Source organism: Lytechinus variegatus, chromosome 2 (genome assembly GCF_018143015.1).
Source record: "Lytechinus variegatus isolate NC3 chromosome 2, Lvar_3.0, whole genome shotgun sequence".
Taxonomy (NCBI): Eukaryota; Metazoa; Echinodermata; class Echinoidea; order Temnopleuroida; family Toxopneustidae; genus Lytechinus; species Lytechinus variegatus.
The window spans coordinates 23988061-24009855 of record NC_054741.1 but is presented as its reverse complement, the minus strand read 5'-3'; the positions used below and the strand labels follow the sequence as shown (position 1 = coordinate 24009855).

Genomic DNA, 21795 nt, shown 5'->3' with positions numbered 1-21795 from the left:
GGAAGAACTGTCTTTGTCCCCAAACTCTGAAGAGTGGGATAAGATTCATTTGAGAAATTTCAAATGTTCAATAGACTCGCGTATACGTTCTTTCTATTTTAAACTCTTTCATAAAGCTATCTCCTTAAACGACTTCTTACATAAAATTAAAAGGAAGGATTCTCCGAATTGTACATTCTGTCACTCCCTATCAGAAACCATTATCCATGTATTTATTGATTGTGACATTGTGAAAATCATTTGGAACGAAATAGTTCTTGAAATTTCTCGACATACCAAGAAGGTCTTTAATCCGTCCCCCTTTGAAAAGATTTTTGGAGTTAAAGATGACAAATTTATCACTTATATTTTCCTGATATTCAAATATTATATTTACTTATGTAAATTCAAAAATAACATTCCTTCATTTCAGGGTTTTAAAGTCTATTTGAAAACTTGTAAGGAAACAGAATATCGCATTGCCAAAAAGAAAGGTACTCTTGCACTCCACTTTAGGAAGTGGAAATATGTGTTCTGATGTACACTGTACTTGTGTAAGAAACTGCTTGTATATTAGATGTACTTGTTTACTAGCTGAGCTCCTTTATTCCATGTACACTGTAATACTGCTTTGTTTTGATTCATTATGATTATGTTATTTTTTTTTATTATTGTGTTTGATTTCGATTGTATTTTGATATTTGTGTAATCATTTTATTGATCAATAAAAACTTAATGAAAAAAAAAAAAAAAAAAACAACACTCAGGCTACAAACACATTCACTCTACTCGCTGGTCACACCTACATGTATGCCCGCTATTATTAAGCTCACGTGCTATTGAAATTACTAAGTCACGAACTTGTGTCATCCCTCGTAAATATTGCGTATGATGGAATTGCATGCGCCAGTAATGGTAGCGGCCTCCTATGCCGTGGAAAAGGGTTTTCTCTCTTTCCCAAAAGTTTTTCAACCCTTAAAAGTAGTTTACAGCACGGTATCAGAAAAGCATCTGTAAACTCACTCAATATCTCCTGATGGCGCCGTTGCTAAGTAATTCAGGTGAATGATGACTCAATAATTGTACATTTGTAACTGAAAAGTAAAAACGTCCGTGACGGTAGTAGATGCCCCTGTCCTAAGCAATTGCTCAGGCTTGCCGCGCCGCACTACATGAGCTAGCTAGCTAGAGCGCGGGAGAGCCTCCGCGCAATTAACTAATCGGCCGGCCGGCCGGAGGAATGGCGGAGCTCGGATCCGAAGCGCGCCGGCTAGCCAGAGCCCGCGCGCGAGCTCGGATAAGGTCCGATTGCATTTTTATAGCGGTACGATACGGTACCGTACTGGTAGGTTTCTTGGTTGTGAATCCAAAATCAAGAGGTAAGCAGAAATAAATCGTGCCAATAAATCAATGCCTTTGCCAATTCATTTCACTTTTTGGTACCGGTATGTGATCATTCAATGCGGAATAGGAAAGGACCTGCACGGAACAGTGAACTGAGAAAAAATGCACATCAAAGTCATCAAGTGAAGTTCCGAGGCGAGGCCGTACCGCTCGAGCGGGCCGGGAGTCAAGGCCCGGTCGCGGTATGACTGACGAGGAGCACCGTTCATTGGGGGATGCAGCAAGAGTCTTACCTGCAATCATACGGAGAGGGGCAGGCTCCTCGACCTCTTGCTTGGCCGTGGTGGTGTTTCTCATATTGATGTAGAGGTGGATTATCCACCTCTATGTTCGATGTTCTAACTTAATCTTAAGAATTAAAGGACGTTTCCCCCACTGTTTGTTCGCATCCCTATATTATTTACGAAATACAACGTCACAGTTATAAGTGAACAAGTGCCGTAATCACGGGGGGGCCACTTACATTGAGGAGTGGATACCATGCGTGACCAAAAAAAAACGTAAAAAGGATGTCTTTTTCACGATAGGGCACGTTACATACACTGTACGTAACGTGATAAGGGTGTCAAAAACACAAAAATAATGAACAATTTTTTGCTAGGAAAATTACGTGTTTAGGGTCGAATTTGCGGGGATGATAAAACAAAATTAAAATGTTTTATAAAGGATGTCCTTTTTGCCCCAACACTTCGTGTTTAGAGTCCGATTTGCGCGAGGTGTAGAAGGTGGGGTCGTACTTAACCAAATAAGGTAAAGCCGACGACCGAAGGACCCGTAACAATAAAACATTCCTGTACTTGTTTAGGGGTTCATTTCAGGGAATATTTGCCAAGAGTATCGTTTTGTTTCCAATACTTGTTAAGGGTAGGGTTTCACACGCCAATACTTGTTAAGGGGTGCATTTTCAGAATATGGAAATTACGTGTTCAGGGTGCTTTTCGAGACCCCATGGTCGCGCATGGTATCCACTCGTGAATGGAAGTGGCCCCCCCCCCCCCCCCAGGAGTAATCAGCTAGTACAGGTATATCACTCAGTAGACCCACTCATTTAATGAACAAGGTTATAATATAACGGATGTACCAACTTTTTAAAGGCCTCTGCCTATTCAGAACTTTTACTCTACACTGCTGCAAAGTATGACGAATACGACCTTGAGTTTGATTTAATGGGATATAGGCCTAGTGGAGTAGAATATTTCTTTATGTAAATACATTTCCAGTTATGTCTTGTGTGTTTTTAAAAGCACATTTGCTCCAACAAAAGAACTTATACTTATAGTTTGAAAAAAAGCACATGAACCCCAATGTTTAATGTTAGCACCTATTTAGTATACCTTTTTCTACAACTACGCACAATTTGGTGAAAACAATATGGGTTTTGAATAAAGTGCAGTACTTATTAAAGATTGTACTTCTAAACTTTGTTATATCAATTTCAATTTTTTAGATAATTTTTGTCATCTTTCACACATTATTTTCAAAATTGAAGGTGCTGCTACTTTTTAAAGAGCTAATGAATATAGTGGATTCTTTATCAAGTATATAATTCTGAATTATAATGTAAAATTTGATGAAATTCAAATGGATTTTTATTGAGCAATAGAGGTTTAAACTTTACATTGTGATCTCGTTGGTTCTAAAAACTTTAGCTCTTGATACAATAGAATGATTGAATGGCCCTATTTTGTTTTTGGAACCAACCAACACTCGTCCCTTTGCGTGTCTGTACACATATCAAGCCTGTGCCCCTCCCTTTTGATAGTCATAAAAAAATAAATTAGTGGAGAATGTTATGTATGTTGTGCAAGTTGAAATACCCCGGCCCCCTTTGGAAAATCCTGGGGTGGTATTCTGTAACTCTGTCATAACTTTTGTCATAAATTTTGTCATTTCTCTCCGAGATGTGACACCGCTATGATTGTCACAAATCGGTATTCTGAACATTGTCTTTTCCCTGTCATATCTCTCAAAGTTCCCACCCATCTTTTCGGAAGCGAGCCAATCAAAATCATCGTTAGTTCCCAGTTGGAGCCCTTCTAGCCAATAGGAAAGCCCCGTGGCAGGTAGGGCGTATCCCCAAACAGTTGCTGGCATCGCGCAACTACGCGTATATTGATGCGCTTAATTACAAAGAGAGACAGGGAGCTGTGAAGAATTTTAGAGAAGTATAAAAGTAAGGAAAACAGAGAAAAAAAGGAGGAATAAAAATGTAGGGCCTAACTAATTGTAGCATGAAAAAATAATTTTGAAAATTGTCATGGAAGATGAGTGAAACTAATACCACAATCTAATCTAAATAATATAATTGTTTGCTTGACATTCAGTCGGCAGGGTATCGGGATATTTGGTACTAAAAGATATGACAAAATTTATGACTGCTACCCCCCTGTCATAACTTTTGTCATATCTTTTGCTTGTATAAAAGGATTACGCGCATTTAAAGCCGCGTATTTTTGCTGCGCACTAAAGAGAAGAGACAAAATTTATGACAATTTTTGTGACAAAAGTTATGACATCCACCAGAATACCGATTTTGTCATATCTCTGAGATAAGATAAAATATGGAGAAAAGACAATGTTCAGAATACCGCCCCTGGATCCGCTCCTGGCATATTCTACTTGTAAACAACTGTAAACAGAGGTGATATAACCTCATACATACAGGATAAGTGGAAATAAGATCTGTTATAATATAAGCCTATATGTTAGAATATACTGTATTTATATTTTACTAGTGTGATATCAAGATGAAAATTCAAGGTGCTGTTGCTCTTATTACTGGTGCTGCTGAAGGACTCGGCAAGGCCTTTTCAGAGGAATTACTCAAGAGGAGTGTTAGAGTAAGTTGATTGTATACACCAATTTTTTTTTTTGGGGGGAGGGGGCAACATGATGGCTATTCAGAGTTATTTGGGACCAGTTAGTAAAGAATTTAAAATTGTTTTCTAAGATGATATTAGCAGTTCATTGTTATATTTTAATGGAATCTGATGTCAAGGGTAATGATGAAGTTTGTAAAGATATCATTCTAATGTATTTAGCAAAGTATTTAAAGGCAGAATTTTGATATTTCACTGTCCTTAACTTCAATCATTAAGTTGTTGGATCTGGTATAAACTTTCAAGGTCTAGGTGTTTTGTAACATCAAAATATACATAACATGCATTGCTTTCAATTAATAATAACATTGATAAAGAGTGTTACCTATTAAAATTGTAAATAAATTGTTCTAAAGTTACTAAAAAATGATTTAACTTGTAACCCAGCGGCGCCGACAAGACGATCCATAGACCGAAGTGAAAAAAGGCCATATATTGCCTGTTATCTATGTGTACATTATTCAGGTTAATTCATTGTTGCCATGAATATTATATTTTAGTGACAGCTAATGGTTTCAACTTTTTACCTGTAGGAACCATAGTGATAATGAAAACTCTTCAAAGTTACCACCTTGTGGAAGACTGCAATTTTATGGCATGCCAAGGGGATGCCAAGTGTCTAGAAACTTTGCATTAAGTGATTTAAGATTTTTTTTGCTGTTAAAAAACACATTTTCCGGGAACAGAGTATATATTTTTGTTTGAACATAGATGAAATTATTTGGAATATATAGCTTAGTAAGTACTATGTAGTGCTATCAGTAATATGTCATGAATATCCTGGATCTATATTTTGGCACTTCAAATTCCAATTATAAAAAGTCATACGTGCCTTTAAAAGGAGCGAAGCTTGACCCATGAAGAATAATTTCTTTCTAATTAATAATAAGAATTAATGATTGAATTATGTATTTGTATAATTTTATTGAAATATTATTTTTTTACAATTCATAGATTATCACAGATTTTATACTTAAACATATACATTTTAATTGAAAATGGTGTATATGAATACAGTTTGTTTCAGAATGTACATTTTTTTTTAAATCAAGCTATACTTTTACAAAGTGTACCATATTTGCCAATTTGTGGTCGTTTATCTTGTCATTTTGATGAAAATGTTTGTAGCTATAAAAGGCCACATTTTACATAAATGTGACAAAGATACCATTAATAAAAACACAGCTCTTAATGGGGACCTTACTTGCATCATGATTGATATCAACAGGGAGTCGGTATCATCTATCACAATTCTGCAAAGGGAAAGAAAGGCTGTTTGTCTGTGGTCATTTTGTAAGGAGAATGATTTTCGCTATAAAAAAGGGCCACATTAGACTTGAAAAGGGGCAAAGATGTTTATAGCTATAAAAGGATGAAAACCGCTCTATTTGTTATTAATTATTAATTTTCATGATTGATGCAAACAGGGAGTCAGTATCGTCGATTACAATCCTGCAAAGGGAAAGGCCACAGAAGATGAACTAAACAAGAAATATGGGGAGGATAAAGTCCGATTCTTTCAATGTGATGTAACTTCAAAGGACCAGTTAGAAGGTAAACTTAGTGATCTTCTATTCCCATTCTAGTTTGAGTATTAACAAAAATTACCAAACACTTCCATATGATTGATATTATATACCCTTTGGATTAATATTTTGTCCCTCCATTATGCGTCTCACTGTTTTACTATTTATCTAATTAGCTGATAATGAATTATTGTTCATATTATTTCTCTCTCTATCTCCCCCTTCTACAGATGCCTTTTCAAAGACCCTTGAGCATTATAAGGGCATAGACATTGTCTGCAACAATGCGGGAATAGGAGATGAGATCAACTGGGAGAGAACTGTTGATGTAGACTTGGTAAGCTTCAATTATTGTTTAACATTTGTAAATAATGGTTTCCTTCAAATCTGTATGGCTCCCAACAAGCCAGTGTTTTTTTCCTTCTCCTTTATGTACAATGTTCATAGTTTTATCTGGCATTATTGTTGTTATTATGTTTATTTTATTGTTATTGTTTATCTTATCATTATTGTTCTTGGTTGTTGTTTTTGTTATTATTGTTATCATCATCATCATCATCATCATTGTTATATTTTTTATCATTATTATAATTTTACATTATTATCATCCCACACATGTCAATTTTTTCTGTTCATTTATTTCCTGTTTTCAAGCTTCAATTTTCATTATGAGTATTTATGATATTATATCATTACCATAATATTATAATTTTTTTGCAGGTAGCTGTCATGAGAGGCACCTTTCTTGCCAGGCAGATGATGGATAAGAAAAACGGAGGGAGAGGAGGTATTGTTATCAACATTGCATCCATGGCTGGTAATTATACAAATTTTAATGCATTTTCGGTCATATTTTCATTTTTCTAATATTTTCCCCCCAAAAAACACTGAGTTGGATTTCTTGTGTAAGCCCCATCATTGCAGGCTGATATATTTTTATACTTTATAAACTTACATTTGATTATGACCATTTACTATGCACATTCAAGTGTTTTGGGGACATTATAGAAATAGAAAATGATAGCTTTGCCTTGTTCTACATTGTAGGTTCACATAGATGAATAAAAAAAGGAATATATTATATATCAATTTATAAGAGTTGAATTACAAAATTGTCTGTAATCATCTGTAATTCATTTTCTATAAAGGGTTGTCCGAAACTAGACTGAAACAGAACTATGGAAATCATATCCTTTCAAGCAAGTCCTCACAAAAAAATGTGCTAGACTAAGTCAATATTACATGCTGTAATATGTCACAAAATTTGATTGTTATTTATTAAATGTTGTGAAGATATGTTAGATTTGAAATCTTGATTAGAGATAATTTACATAGACCAGGGAAGTGTTATGTAGACTATGAACAGAAGTTAATCATGTACAATGTAATTGCTTCTGGTAAATAAAATTTATTTTCAGAAAAAACAACAACAAATAATGAATAAAAGCCTTGTTGCTGTTAAAATGATATATGCATAATTACCCCCCCCCCCAAAAAAAAGTCACAAGATAATTTTGTGACAAACACCCCATTCTCGGTATACTTTTAAAACTAGTTTAGTGGAAACGAGTTTAGAAAGATTTTTTCCAATGGTTCCCATCTGATCTTCCTAAAATTGTTTTCAGAACCCACTTTACAGAACGAGATGTTGTTTCTATAGGAACACTCCGAAATTTGAAACCAGAGTGCAGGTGTTCTACACAATACATATGGGAAGATAACTTCCTGAAGAATGGTTGTCTCCGCACTTATGCTAAAACCAGTTTAACATGTCAAATCGATCTTGAAACTGGTTGTTTGGAAGTTTGCTTCCAAAGCTGCTTCAAGCGTTTTCATTACACATTAAACTAGTTTCCACTGAACTACTTTCCGGTAAACTAGTTTTAGGACTGTAATGAGAACAGCGTCTAAGTGTCCCACAAGGTTTCGTTGATGGTCTGCTATTATTCTCTTCTGCCTGTCTTAACTATACACATGTGCTTGTAATCTGTTTCACTGACGTAAGATATTCAGATATCTATGCTTGTCATTCTTTAAAGAGGTACACTGTTTGTAATGTATTTTTCAGGCATGTTGCCCATGCCCTTGGCACCTGCATATACTGCTGCTAAACATGGTGTACTAGGATTCACAAGAGCTATTGCGGTAAGCAAAATTTATTTAATGAATTGCACAAACTGAGGTAGGTTACTATCATGGCCCTGGGAAGTGGGGGTGCTGGTGGTGCCAAAAATTTCCTAGGGGGGGGGGGCTGCGTTTCTTGTTATCCTTTAGCAGCACTCTGGGTATTCTGGAAGATGTGTTAAAATGGACAAATGTAACAAAAATGACCTTCATTTTGTAGTAAAACCCTTTTTTTTTGCTTTTCAAATTTACATCAGCAACCCTACTCCACTTAAAAATCGTTCCCAGTGCCCTGGTTACTTTGTGGACATATTATGTGATGTTTATGCTTGCACAAACCCTTTTTTCTGTGACATCACATATACAACCAGTGTTTGCAAAGCTCTCCGGGTACACTTTGTATGCTTACTACATTGCTTTATGATTTTGGCATGGAATATTTTAATGGGAGAAATTTGATAGCGTGGAGGAGAGTGATGCACATGGAAAACCCAGAATACAGATATTGATCACAAACATATTTCTCATGCTCTCTTTATATCGGTTACCCTTCTTACAGAATTTAGTGTTGACTTTTCCCTGATATGTACATGTAATTAGTAACATTTTATTTGATTTGGTTTGAATGGATTTATTCATTTCATTTCAATTTATACAGAATGAACAAAATAAAGTTCTGCAAATAAAGTGATATGTGCAGCATAAACAAAATTATTAAGAAGATTTAAATCTTGGAACATATAATGAAGCTTAGCAGATTAGCTAGGGCACCTTAACCAAGGTGGTGCAATCAATTGCTAGATGGCAATGGCTAATAGAGATTATTGTATGTACCTATTGCTTAACCTATCAGAAGTGTCTTTTTGAATTAGTGATTGATCTGTGCTGCAGGGCACTTGAGTACTTGTTTAATATTTAAAAGATAAACATAAGTCTAGGTAAAATCAGTGTTTACAAACAAATATAATTGAATATAAGTAATTTACATTCCTGATTTTTTCCCCTTGATTTCCTACTGAAATCGTGCTGAATACTGGTTCTGTTTAGCAATTTACTCATATTATTTCACTTTATTGTAATGATATTGTATATTTCACATGTTTTGTATATAATGTATTATGTTTTTTCTATGTATTTGTGCAGGGCCCTGATTGAGAATAGTGTTTCAATCACTGAACAGGCTACCCTGGATTAATAAATCAAATAAATAAATAAAACAATTGATCATATGATCTGATACATGGCCATGGCCTTGCTCTTGAACTACATAGGATGAAGGAGGAGAAGAAGGAGGAGAATAAGAATGATAATTATATTAATGATGAATTAATGATAGTAAGATTTATAGAGTGCAGAAATAAAGCATATATTCTATACCACGTTTAGCTGGTGCTATATGAATCCTAAAATACTTGTTATTGATAAAATGTTTTTAGTTTTGATTTGAAGTTGTTTACGAATGTCGCTTTCCTAACTTCCAGAGGACAACCCGTGTAGGTTCTTTATTATTGGTGTGATACATTTAAATTTTGTACAACCACAAATAAGTCTTGCACAGGTGTTTTGAACCCTCTGCAATTTCAGTAATTTAGAATCAGGGATCTCATACAGTAGGCTATTACAGTTATGCAGCTTCTGAGTGATGCATGCAAAGCAATCTCTTTCTTAATAATATCTGTTGTAAAGGTCATGAGTTTTTAGCTTGAATGCAAGCTCAAAGGTCAGTCTTTGTCAAACAAGAGTCAACAAAGTTAGACAAGACACAAATGAAAAGATGAATTTGAAAAGAGACCAACAGTGTTTAATGATTGATTTACTTTGACCTACTACCTAGTCTTCAATCAAAATACATTTCTTGGGTATTGGCAGGATTCCAAGGTTTTTGAGTGTTCACAAACATCCAGTTTTTCTAAAATATTGTCAGAGGGCAGAACATTTTGTGTGTGTGTGTGGGGGGGGGGGATTTCTGAATAGCCCTGGATGAGTGAGCAAATAACTTTTGAAAAGAAAATACAATAATCTGGCAGATTTTTAACATGAAATAATCAAGAAAAGAGTTTCATATTTTACCTCTTTACCTTTTATTCCTTTTTTTTTCTTCTTTTTTTCTCAGTTGTTGACCCCTTTTTATGGGGGGGGGGGGGCAGGATGAATGCTGTTAGTGTCTTCAGGCATATACTATAAGTGACTGTGCTTCTGTCAAACCACTTTCTTTTATTGGGGAAAATGAAATTGAGTGCCAGTTGCTATGCATAATAAATTGATTGTGAGTCAAAATAGTGCCAGGTTATAAAATATTGCATAACCCCCTAATGCTTTGTTCATCATTTTTAGATCCAATGGATAGTTAAAACAGAGTCTACCTTAGTTCTTGGGCAATGTTCTGTTTAGATTATTATTTTTTTTTTTGGAAATTAAGCAGTGTTTAATATCTTTTCTTGATCCATTTCCATTGTGTGCAGGTGAGAATCCATCTCATGATCGCAAGTTCTAAATTCAAACTTCATGCTTCATGTTTTCTCATATCCTCAATCAAGTGAGAAACCAATAACATCCTGATTCGAAGTGACATTGGCCAGAATTCACAAAGGTGGTGTTGAAAATCATCGGTTGGATCCAATCTTTATGTAGATTTCCTGTATAATTTATGATTAATTTACAGCATAGACCAATACTGTTGCGCACTTTTGCCACTTTGTGCTAAATTGATGCTTGTTGCCACAATGGAGTACGCTATATTTTATTCATGAGTTCACTGTTTTGAGTTAATGAGTCCCCTGTTCTAAACAGTAGACTCATGAATAAACCAGCTTACTCAACCATAACAACAGGCATCAATTTGGCGCACAGTGACAAAAGCTTGCATCAGCATTGGTAATTTTTTTATCGATATGCTGTAAATTATGCGTAAATTATAAGGAAATCTGCATAAACCATGGGTTCAACCGATGGTTTTCATAACCACCTTTGTAAAGGCCAATGAGTTTTCACTGACTCTTTTTCTCTCTATCTCAACCTCCTGTTTCTATACTGTAGATTGGAGACCGTGTATTCAACCCTAAGAACGTTAGAATAAACTGCCTTTGCCCAAGCTTCAGTGAGACAGCGATACTGGAAGGAATGAGAGAGTTGATCAAGCATCCCGTAGCAAAGGCCATATATGGTTCAGAACTAGAAACTATTCCGTGAGTATTTTTAAGCTCCAGCCCCTTGCCTCCCTCTTTCCCTCTTCGCCCCAAATGAGCATTTCCCTATTAAACAAACGCAGGTTTATCATAAAAATTCTCACTAGGGGCCCATTGCAGAACAGTGCATTGATTTGGGACTTGCATGTAATGTTCTGAGTTGCATCTAGACGAAACACGACTACAAAGGAGCAAAGGGCCCAGTACTTGGGTCACTTTTTTATGTATCGCGTTTCCATTCACAAAACACTCAAATGATACCACACATATTTGATAAGTTGTCTGTAATGAAATGAAATGCACAATATGGATTCCCAATCTGCTTTCATTTATGGATTCAATATTTGCAAAAAATTTTATTTTTGGTGGTATTGAATTAATTTCAACCTTGGTATATCAATATCTCTCATCTTCCAGTTCAATTTTTGTAGAGTGGATATATTTTGGTGTTTATTCAACAGCAGTAATATTCATTTTCAGGCAAATGTGCCAAACTTTGAAAATAATAGATCTATTTTACATTGGAATCCCTCCAACATGCAAGTTATTCTGCAGAATACAATAAGAATAACGATGACTATGTGAAGATTGCTTGCTTGTATTACGTATACATGCACCTGGCACACCGAGTCCAGGGCCTCATTGAATAAAAGTTGCTATTATGGTAACTTTGTCATCCAATGGTAATTACCATGGTAACGGTAATTAACAGCCAATCAAAATTAAGAATTCCATGCAGGTTACCATTGGATGGCAAAGTGACTAAAATAGTAACTTTTATGCCATGGGGCCCAGGGCAGGCTTCTATAGACATGTAGCTTAAAGATCAAAGTACAACCCAACAAATATTTGAAAGGATTCAATGGAGAAAAGCAAACTACAACAAAATCAATACAAATAAAAGAGTAATGACATTTCATATTTTGGCTTATTTTCAAAAGTTATATGTACATTTCATCATTTCACAGAATGCAAATGAGGGAGCTGATGATGTCACACATATCTTTTGCATTTAATTGGAAATATCAAATTTCAAAATACTTTCCTCTAAATTTGTAAAACTAGATTTTGTTCCTCACGAGGCATATTAATCACTATTCAGTTTACTGTGACAATTTTATCATCAAAGTTATAAAAGTGAAATATCTGATTATAACATAAGATACAAGAATCCATTTCACTCATTTGCATACATGTCAATGTCTTTGTGTTTTTTTTTTATAAGTGAAACTTCCAAATGTAATAACTTTCTTGTTCTGCAACTGATTTTGAAAATATTTTCAGTGTTATGCTTGTTTCATTTTTATCTGTTTTATTCAAATCAACCAAATGTTGGGGTGGACTTGGTGTTTAAGGTCTAACCAGAATATATACCTTTTTAGTACAGTTATTTAGATACTCTCTACAAAGGGCAGGCTATATTCTACCATTCATTCAGTGACAAAGAAATATTCTACAAATATACCAGGCTTTGAGTAAGTATAGCGGGAATTATTCATCCGAGGTTGGACTGGCATTACTATTTTTCCAGAGGGGCAAAGCCCCGAGGGGAAAATAGTAATTTGGCTAGTACAACCGAGGATAAATAATTCCCGCTATACTTTCGAAATAAAAGCCTGGTATATTTGTTTTATATCCAAAATCTAATAACTGAATACTCTTGTATACGTAGTTCATCTTTTCCTAATCTGAACTTAAATATAGATAACGCGCTGCACAGGCTGATCTACTTTTGCGCTCAGCGGAACTTGGATTTGTGTCTGCGCCATCCCTTCACGGGACTTGCCTGGTAGAGTCAACTCTCTGACCGGTGCGCTCGAGAAATTGCATGATCTGTGTCAATGATGGAATAGTCGACTATTCCATCATTGACGTCATGGAATTCATTTTCGACATCTCAAAATAGTGAGAATATGTTTAGTCACATGATGCTAATTAAACCAATCAGCATACAGGATTTAATTTATGTAGGATATAAATACATTTATGTCTGGTTATTCTATTGATTCATCGATGCATGTCTGTTTGATAGTGCACTGAACATGAGCTTGTTGAAAATCTTATCTGTCTTGTTTTGGATACCCTTCTGTTACAATCTGTCATGTTTTTTTTATCCAGAGTTTCAATGGTAGCTGAGGGTTTCATCCAGCTCGTGGAAGATGACAGCAAACATGGAGAAGTGATGAGATGTACTCCTCAGAATGGGATCGATTACAAAAAGTACAGAGACTGGGTCCCAAGCAAGCTCTAATACTGTGTTTACACCCACAATGGTGCAGAAATTGTCAGTGCCTCGTCTGTAAATGAATTGCAAGTCAGGTAACATGTAATACCTCTGAGGAAATTGTGTACCCAAGTAACGTCATCTCACACTAGGGGCCCGTTTCATAAAGAACTTTAACACAACTGTTGTAACTTTGCCATTATGGCAACTACCAGGGCTCAGCAGCCAATCAAAATCAAGTTTACCATGGTAGTTGCCATAATGGCAAAGTTACAACAGTTGCACTCCTTTATGAAACAGGCCCCAGGTCTGCATGAAACATTGCACTCAATATTTCATTTACAGCAATATATTGACAATGAAGTGAGGACTCGTACAGTGAAAACCCAGTGTAATGAGGGTCTTGGATTTATCAAAGTTGGTCTGATTTGACCTTTCATGGGAGATGGATTACAATTTGCTGATGCCAGACCCTTTAAGAAGCAATGAATATTGTCTAGCCTACACATAATGGTGAGGTTCAGCTGATTATTTTCTACCATTGCTTACGAATTTAAACATTATTTTGCTGGAATTTTGAGAATTTCAGGCCAGTGATGAGGAAGCAATAATTTTGCAAGATGAGGAAAGAATAACGATATATAAGAAATACATGTCCATTGGTAAAAAAATTTGATTCCACTCTGTCCATGATAAACATGGTATAATCCTCCCCCATGGAAGATTAGGCTAAACCTTCTTCAAAATGTCCTTAACCACGTACAGCAATATTAAATTGAAAGCTCTGAAATAGTTAAGATTATGAATAGACACATGTTGTATCTTGACCAGAGGTTTTACATGAGATCACTTTATCCTGGGTTTTCTCTGTTTTATGATCGCTTATTACCTCAAAATATTCTAAAGCAATATAATGCATAACTTATATGAAACTGTATTTGATTTTTCTCAATTGTTGTGTGATTATGATACCAAAAATTATGACACTAGTCAACGTTCAGTGTCCTTCTACTTCCAAGATAGTGTATAGAAAAATCCATTCCAAATATTGAATGTCTGTATGCTAGCTATACTTTTTTATTTGTCCCATTCTGATGATGATTTTATTATTTTTTATTCTGATATAGTTTTTAGATTATATATTCATCTGTCAGGCGATCTGGATGAATATCAGGCTTGCCACGTATTCACTTATTAGATACCTACCAATATTTTAGATTACAAATTTACTGCTCTAAAAATTAAATCTTATAAAATATTATATCATATATAGTTGTGCCAAAGTTATTGAATCCCACCAGAAAATGAATACCAGTATATTCAAAGTGTTCAAGTTCTGCCAGTGGCGTACCTAGGATTTTCCACAGGGGGGCAAAAACGTCTGCCAAAAAATTTGACAAGCAAAAAAAAAGAAAAGAAAAGGGTCTTCAATCACAAAAAAGGATTTCGTACCAGAAAAAAAAATTGACAAGCAAAAAAAAAAGGTCTTCAAGCTCGTCAGGGGGGGGGGGCAATAAAGGTCTTTGAGCTCTTGGGGGGGGGGCAAAAAAGGTCTTTCAAGCTCGTCAGGGGGGCAGGGATACGTCCTTTGCATGGGTTGTGGTTCGTCAGGGGGGGGGCAGACATTGAAGAAAGTTTTTTTCTTTCGACTCGCCGAACATTGAAGTGTTTTTGTCTACATTCAACACTCAGCATGAAAAAGTGCAATTTCTGGTTGGGTTCCTTAACTTTTCAGCACCAATGCTGTATATGGTTATGTTTGTAGCTGGGCATTATAACATTTATGATCATTATACAGTATATTAAATTGTATTATTAACTTTGCACTAATTTCATTAATTCTTTTTTTATATTTTTATTATATGTTTCCTTCAATTTACTTTACAGCTGATTTCTGTTGATGCCATCTAAATATGCATAATTGAGTGAATCCCCTGTAAATGTTATTCTTAAGACCAATATTAAATTTTCGCTAGGCGTTAGTAGTTTGATCTCTGATTATGCCAAATAATATTATATAACTTGCTCATAGTAAATTTTCAACTTGCCTAAAATGTAAATGCATTTCAGTGTTGTCCAAAGAGGCAAATGTTTTATTAATAAGTTCGTCATAGAGAATAATGCTTATGAATATTGACCACATATTTCTTAGGTTTATCCACTTTGCCAAATATTATTTTTCAATTGCTTTCAATTACTGTTCTTGCTATGCAAGTAGGTTTATAATAGCTTCAAGTTTTTATAATTTTGTAGATTGAGAAGAGTTTTTGACAAGAATACCTGTTTTATTTCCATGTGAATTTAAATATTGCCAAACATATACATAAATGGTTTGAAATGCTTGCATATTACTAATTTATATTTTTAAAAGTATTTTCAAACTCTTGTGATTTGGCATTGCTGTGCTTTTGGCATTGCTGAGAAAGCACAGGATGGTACTACCTGCTATTTCACGAACGCGGCAACAAGACCATAATGCAGCTCTAGATTTGCAACAGGACTTCTGTGATCCTGGATGTTGCCAGACAATATGACAAAGCATGCTCCTTGCATCTCTGGCCATGTTTACCAAATCACTTTTATGTTTTGTAAAGATTCAGTTTTGGTTGTTCAGGAGAAATTACCATTGTAATGCATACAGATTTAGCATTTCTTTTTTTTAGCTGCATGCAGTATGCTCTCGTTGTTATGATGGTGTTACACAACCAACCACCAAGGATGTGTAACTTAGGAATGCATCAGAGATTTTTGAGGATGATAAATTGGTCCATTCTTAGAAATGGGGAGGTGCGTCAAGGATTGAGAGTACATAGTTGTTTTTTTTTGCATGCACATAGCAACGTGGTCTGCCAAATAGGTGTGTCACAGAAGTAACGCTGTAAATCCAAAGCTCACTATCATCAAGATTCATTTTACAGGAAAAAAGAATGTAAGATATTATGGTGATTATTATATTACTGAAATATAGAGGTGACGACAGTAATACAATATATACACGTTGACATCTTAATTTTGATGTTCACTTTCATCGTCTCATGAACTTGAATAGTACAGTGAAGTGATTTTATACAGAGATGTATATATTCTTGTCAAATTGATCCAATTATTATTAATATTGAATTGTGATTATGTAAAGAGATATATTTGATATAAATTTCATATCATGCAGATTTAATAAAAAAAAGAAGATAAATCATCAAAACAGGCTTCTTTCTTTTCAGTCAATGAATATTGTAAGAATTATACACAACACACGTTGAATATTATGTGACTTTATTGCACTACGATGCATTTATTATATCACACAAAGTTGTTTGGAATGATACAAATATATGATTTGCAAAAGCTTCAATTTATCAATGAAACAATACGTAACTATAAATGATCAATAGTGATAAGATTGAATGGAATATATACCCATTTTCATCATATCATATCCATATGACACACAATAAATGCAAAGTGTACTGGATAAAGATCATAATATCAATGAAAATGAAGAATAGGCCCTTGTGATATTTTTATTAAAAATATGGCAAGCAGGACTGCTAATGCACAAAATTACTTTTTAAATAAGCCATGACGTAAGATTTCACTGCTTTGATACTACTCATTGTCAAGCTACTATTATAATCAATGCATCAGATTGGATGAGAGAGAATAGCTTGAAAACCGTAATCAAATCCTTCCATGAAATGCTCCCGTTGTATCCACATCCGGCATCTGCGGATTGTTTTTAATAAAGAGCTGTGAGTGGAGTTAAGCATGATTTAACACACGAAGGAATCTACATTGCGAATAGGTTTCTCATTCATCAAAGTAGCTTTTACTGAATTATGCAAATGTACAAGCGATCATCATTCCTAGTGTTGCTGGACCTTAAAACTATAAAATACAACCTTGTCATGCATAATATTTTTATTTTGTTTTCTAGGAGTTCATTGAAAATAACATATTCATTAGAACATTCAGTCATTTCATGATCAACTCTTCAGCAGGAACTTTGGCACTATATATCAGAGTCATAATTAGTGTGTGAAGTCATGCACAAGACCTAGATAGCATGTTGTAAATTTGGACTAAATGCTTGCCAAACAATGGATTTGGTTTGTACAGGGATTTGAACCATGGGCCAAGAAGTGTCCATTACAACATTCTACAGGTAACGCACACAAACTCGTAACAATCGCAAATCATGAAAAGAATTCACAATGTTCATTTAAAGTTCTGAAATATTACTAGACAAAATGCATTTGTTCAACATATGAGTCTACATTCAGACAGAGCACCCTGGAAAATAAAAACGAACATAAAAAATTGCACAACGTCAAATTAGAAAATACACACTTCTGTCATTGCTTGTTTTCACTTGTTATCAATATGAATCTACATCATACTTTGTTCTTCGTCATCATACTTTGTTCTTTAACAAGGTTCCCACAGAAATTTCATGACTTATCCATGACTAAATTGCTGCTTTCCATGACTTCCCCTGATGTCCCAGGAGTAATGTAGAATTTGAGATGTCACAAAAGTGGGAAAAATGGAAATCATGAAGCCAATTATCATAGCAGAGTATGATCACAGAGTATGAGTGTTGTGAGACACGACAAACTGGAAAGCTGCCACAGCCAAGAGGTAAATGCAATTCCATGACTTTTCACATATTTTCCAATTTCCCTGACTTTTCATGCCCACAAATTTTTTCAGGATTTTCCATGACTGGGAATCCTGTTAATTCCCTTGAGAGAACAACAATCTATTGCATTTGTTCATGTTCATTCAAGAATATCCAACTAGAATATAAATATTTTTTACACAATCAAAGTAGAGCATTATTATGTACATCAAGTGTCTTAAACTAAGTTATGATAAAGATGAAATATTTAAAATGCTGTTACATTTCATGAATTATCTCTCGCTGCAATATTTGTATAAAATTTTCACTAACAGTAATTTTCATCAGATATATATCTTCAAGGTGGCTACTCTTAGTGGCTTGATTCGACAAATTAAAGGTGGGTTAACTATAACCTAGACCCATTTCATAAGAGATTTACAACTATTGAAACTTTGCAATTTTTGTAACTACCATGGAAACCTTGGTGTGATTGGCTGCTGAGCCCTGTTACCATGGTAGCTGGCATTTTAACTTTTTATGAAAAAGCCCCCAGGGTTTAATGTGAATTTTCCAAAAAATGCACTATTAAGTACATCTTCAACCCATCTGTGAAATGCAAACTGTAACACCAGTGGCCTACCTAGGATTTTCCAAAGGGGGGGCAAAAACGTCTGCCAAAAAATTTGAAAAGCAAAAAAAAAAAGGACTTCAATCACAAATAAAGGATTTTGTACCAGAAAAAAATAAAAATGACAAGCAAAAAAAAAAAAAATGAATAAAAATTTTCAAGCTCGTCGGGGGGGGGGGGGGGGGCAATAAAGGTCTTCAAGCTCGTCGAGGGGGGGGGCACAAAAAAGGTCTTTCAAGCTCGTCAGGGGGGTGCAGACTGCCCCCCCCCCCCGTAGGTACGCTAGTGTGTAATGCCAAGGGGTTGAATTTATCACATGACGTGAAACGATGGGTTTTTCCAGTAATTGGTTAAGAGTTTACCCACCTTCATGAATTCAGGCCAATGTGGTATTTTGATTAATCTAACAAGACACAAAACCAAATCAAGGTGCGTTTATGTATACCGGTATTTCATTTTCAAACACACAATTTCTGATGAATATCACACAAGCTTCTTTTCAAAAATACATACTATAGATTTCTAATACTTTGAGAAAATATTCAAGAATTTATGAAGTCATCATGATAATCGACAAAAAATACAACTTTACAATTTTCATAATCTTGTTCAACTCCCTACAAATTAGCTCTGCACACAATATTCCATGACCTTTGATTTCAATCATTAAATGGCATACCATACCAGGTTTTAATACAAATGTATAATGCATTTTGTAATTGTTGCCATTGCATTTCTTCACCAACTGTGTATATGGCAAGATGAAGGTATGATTGAAGAATTGCTGAGGGAAAAGAACTTCCTCCTGGGAGGAGACCTGGCTATAAGATGCAACAAAGCTGACAATATGTCTTTGAAATCTTATTCTTATTTTTTCAAACATTATCAAAAATTGCTCACTCTGTTCACCGAACTCTTTAATTTCTGCCTCTCTATCAATGCAATTATATTTCGATGGAATTTAAATCTATCTCTGCATGAAAAAATGAAAAATGCACAAATAATCTTTGAAAACCATGTTGTTTTTGTTTTTTTTTAACAAAATGGCCATTTTTGAAATGAGAAGTTAAATTCTGTTTTCATGATCTTGTTATGTCTTATTTTTAAAAACAATATTTGTATCTTGTAATTATAGTTTTCACTTGAAATCATATCATTTCTTAAAAAAAAAACATTCCAGCTTATCTCCACCATGCATAATTACAAAATACGAACCAAAAAGTAAATAAATTGAGGATTTCAACTTATTTACGTTGTGTTTGTCTAATTTCATAAATATTCTCTGAATGGAATGCTGACATGGTATTCTACTACTAGTATTTATTGCACAAAATTGAAAAAAAAAATGTTTTTTTTACCTAGAAAATAAAACAAAATACTTTTACAGTGTTTCAAACATAGTATATAAATAGAACTTGGATTAAAATGTGAAAATTATAGAAAAAATAATGTTTCAGAAATTTGCACTGTATACTATATTGCACTAAATGAAGTATGCACATGTTTAGTCTTGAATATTGCACAATAAACAATGAAACTATTTTGCAGGATTACATATCCTAAAACATTCACAAATAATAAATCAAATCAGTTGTGATATCAATAAACTTTGAAAATCTGTTTTCATCTATAAAAAATGCTCTATCCAGTCAATTGTTTGTTCTCAATACAATGGTTAAAATTCATTTTACAAATATCTGATAAATTGTATCTCAATAAAATCATCAAATGTTTTGGTGAGAGAGAAAAAAAACATGGCTGTCATAACATTACATCTATTGGGGTAGTTTTCCCCATTTGCTATAACAAGTTAATTGTTTTTTTTTGGGGGGGGGTGGGTTCTAGATAGAGAATTAAGATTTTGAAAGGATGTCATCAGATCAGATAAAAATGTTTTTTACGATTGATTACATTGATCATATTATTTACAATCATCAGAAGTTGACTTTAAGATCAATCGCTAAGCTGTGTATTACGACTTCCTGGACCCTGTCTTACAAAGATTTGCGATTGATCTGATCAACCTCACCTATATGGAAAGCCAGCAACGTCCACATCTAAAATGCTTGTTCAAATTTTTTTGCCTAGTTATGTTTATTCATACATTCATCATTTTCTTGACAATTTAGTGTGTTCTCCTTTGTTTACAAAGGACAGTTTGCATATTTCCTGTAGAAAAAATTATGACACCAATGGATTTCCATAGAGACATGATTGATTGGATCAATCTTAATTCTTTGTAAGACGGGCCCAGGTCAAGCTCTATGTTATCCGGTACCCTGTTTCACAAGGTTATTATCAATGACAATATGTCGATACATATCGGTACAGTGAAATCCTTGATTTTGATTGGCTGAAAAGAACTCTTAATAGAGAAACAATAACAAACTGTCATTGAGAACAACCTTTATGAAGCACAGCCAAGAGATGACACGGCACAGACTGATCTTGTGGGATCCCTTTTATAGTAATGCAAGAGCAAGACCAGGGGGGCGTTTCATGAAAGGACTTGTCGGACGTTTTATTTGACAAGTCCCATTTTATCCGACAGTTACCCTAGTAACAATACCTCTCAGCCAATCAACATCAGAGAAAGATGTCAGATCTGACAACATGTCGGATGAAAATGTTGATGAAGCACTCCCCAGGGGGCCATTTCATAAACATGTTTGTAAGTTAAGAGCGACTCTAATAACGACTGATGAACCTTTCTTACGTGCTAAACTGTCGCCAGTGAATATATCATTTTCCACAGGAAAGGATCTCCAGTCGTTCTTAAAGTGCACTCTTAACTTATGAACAGCTTTATGAAACACCCACCAGGAACCTGTTGCAGAAAGAGTTGTGATTAAACGCAAGTCAAAATATCACAAAAGAGTTGTGATCAAGCGCAAGTCCCAAATACCGAGCGGGTGCTTATTGGCTAAAAATCAAGTTGTGCAAGATTTTTTTAGTTATGTTTGATCACAATTCTTTCTGCAATGGGCCCCAGGAGTATTTTCAATAGAAGCTGACCTCTGGAAGGTGTGTGGGACAGTGCTTGATTCGACCAATGATGCCAGTCTTAAGGCATGTGCCTTATTCCAGGCCCTGACAACATTGCGTATTTGTGGGCCCCATCTTACAAAGAGTTACGATTGATCCAATCAATTTCAATACTCTATGGAAATCCATCCACACCATAATTTTTTTCTACAGGAAATTTGCACGATCGCCATAGTAAAC

General features: G+C 34.8%; 1 protein-coding gene across 1 annotated transcript; it reads left to right on the top strand.

The window, feature by feature from the left end:
- Window positions 1-1302: 1302 nt before the first annotated feature.
- LOC121409414 (15-hydroxyprostaglandin dehydrogenase [NAD(+)]-like) lies at window positions 1303-13533 on the top strand. The gene is made up of 8 exons (XM_041601351.1): window positions 1303-1358; window positions 4119-4223; window positions 5690-5816; window positions 6019-6125; window positions 6509-6605; window positions 7857-7933; window positions 10949-11097; window positions 13216-13533. The coding sequence occupies exons 2-8, from the start codon at window positions 4131-4133 to the stop codon at window positions 13346-13348; spliced, it is 783 nt and encodes a 260-aa protein (XP_041457285.1). The 5' UTR covers window positions 1303-1358; window positions 4119-4130; the 3' UTR covers window positions 13349-13533.
- Window positions 13534-21795: the final 8262 nt, after the last annotated feature.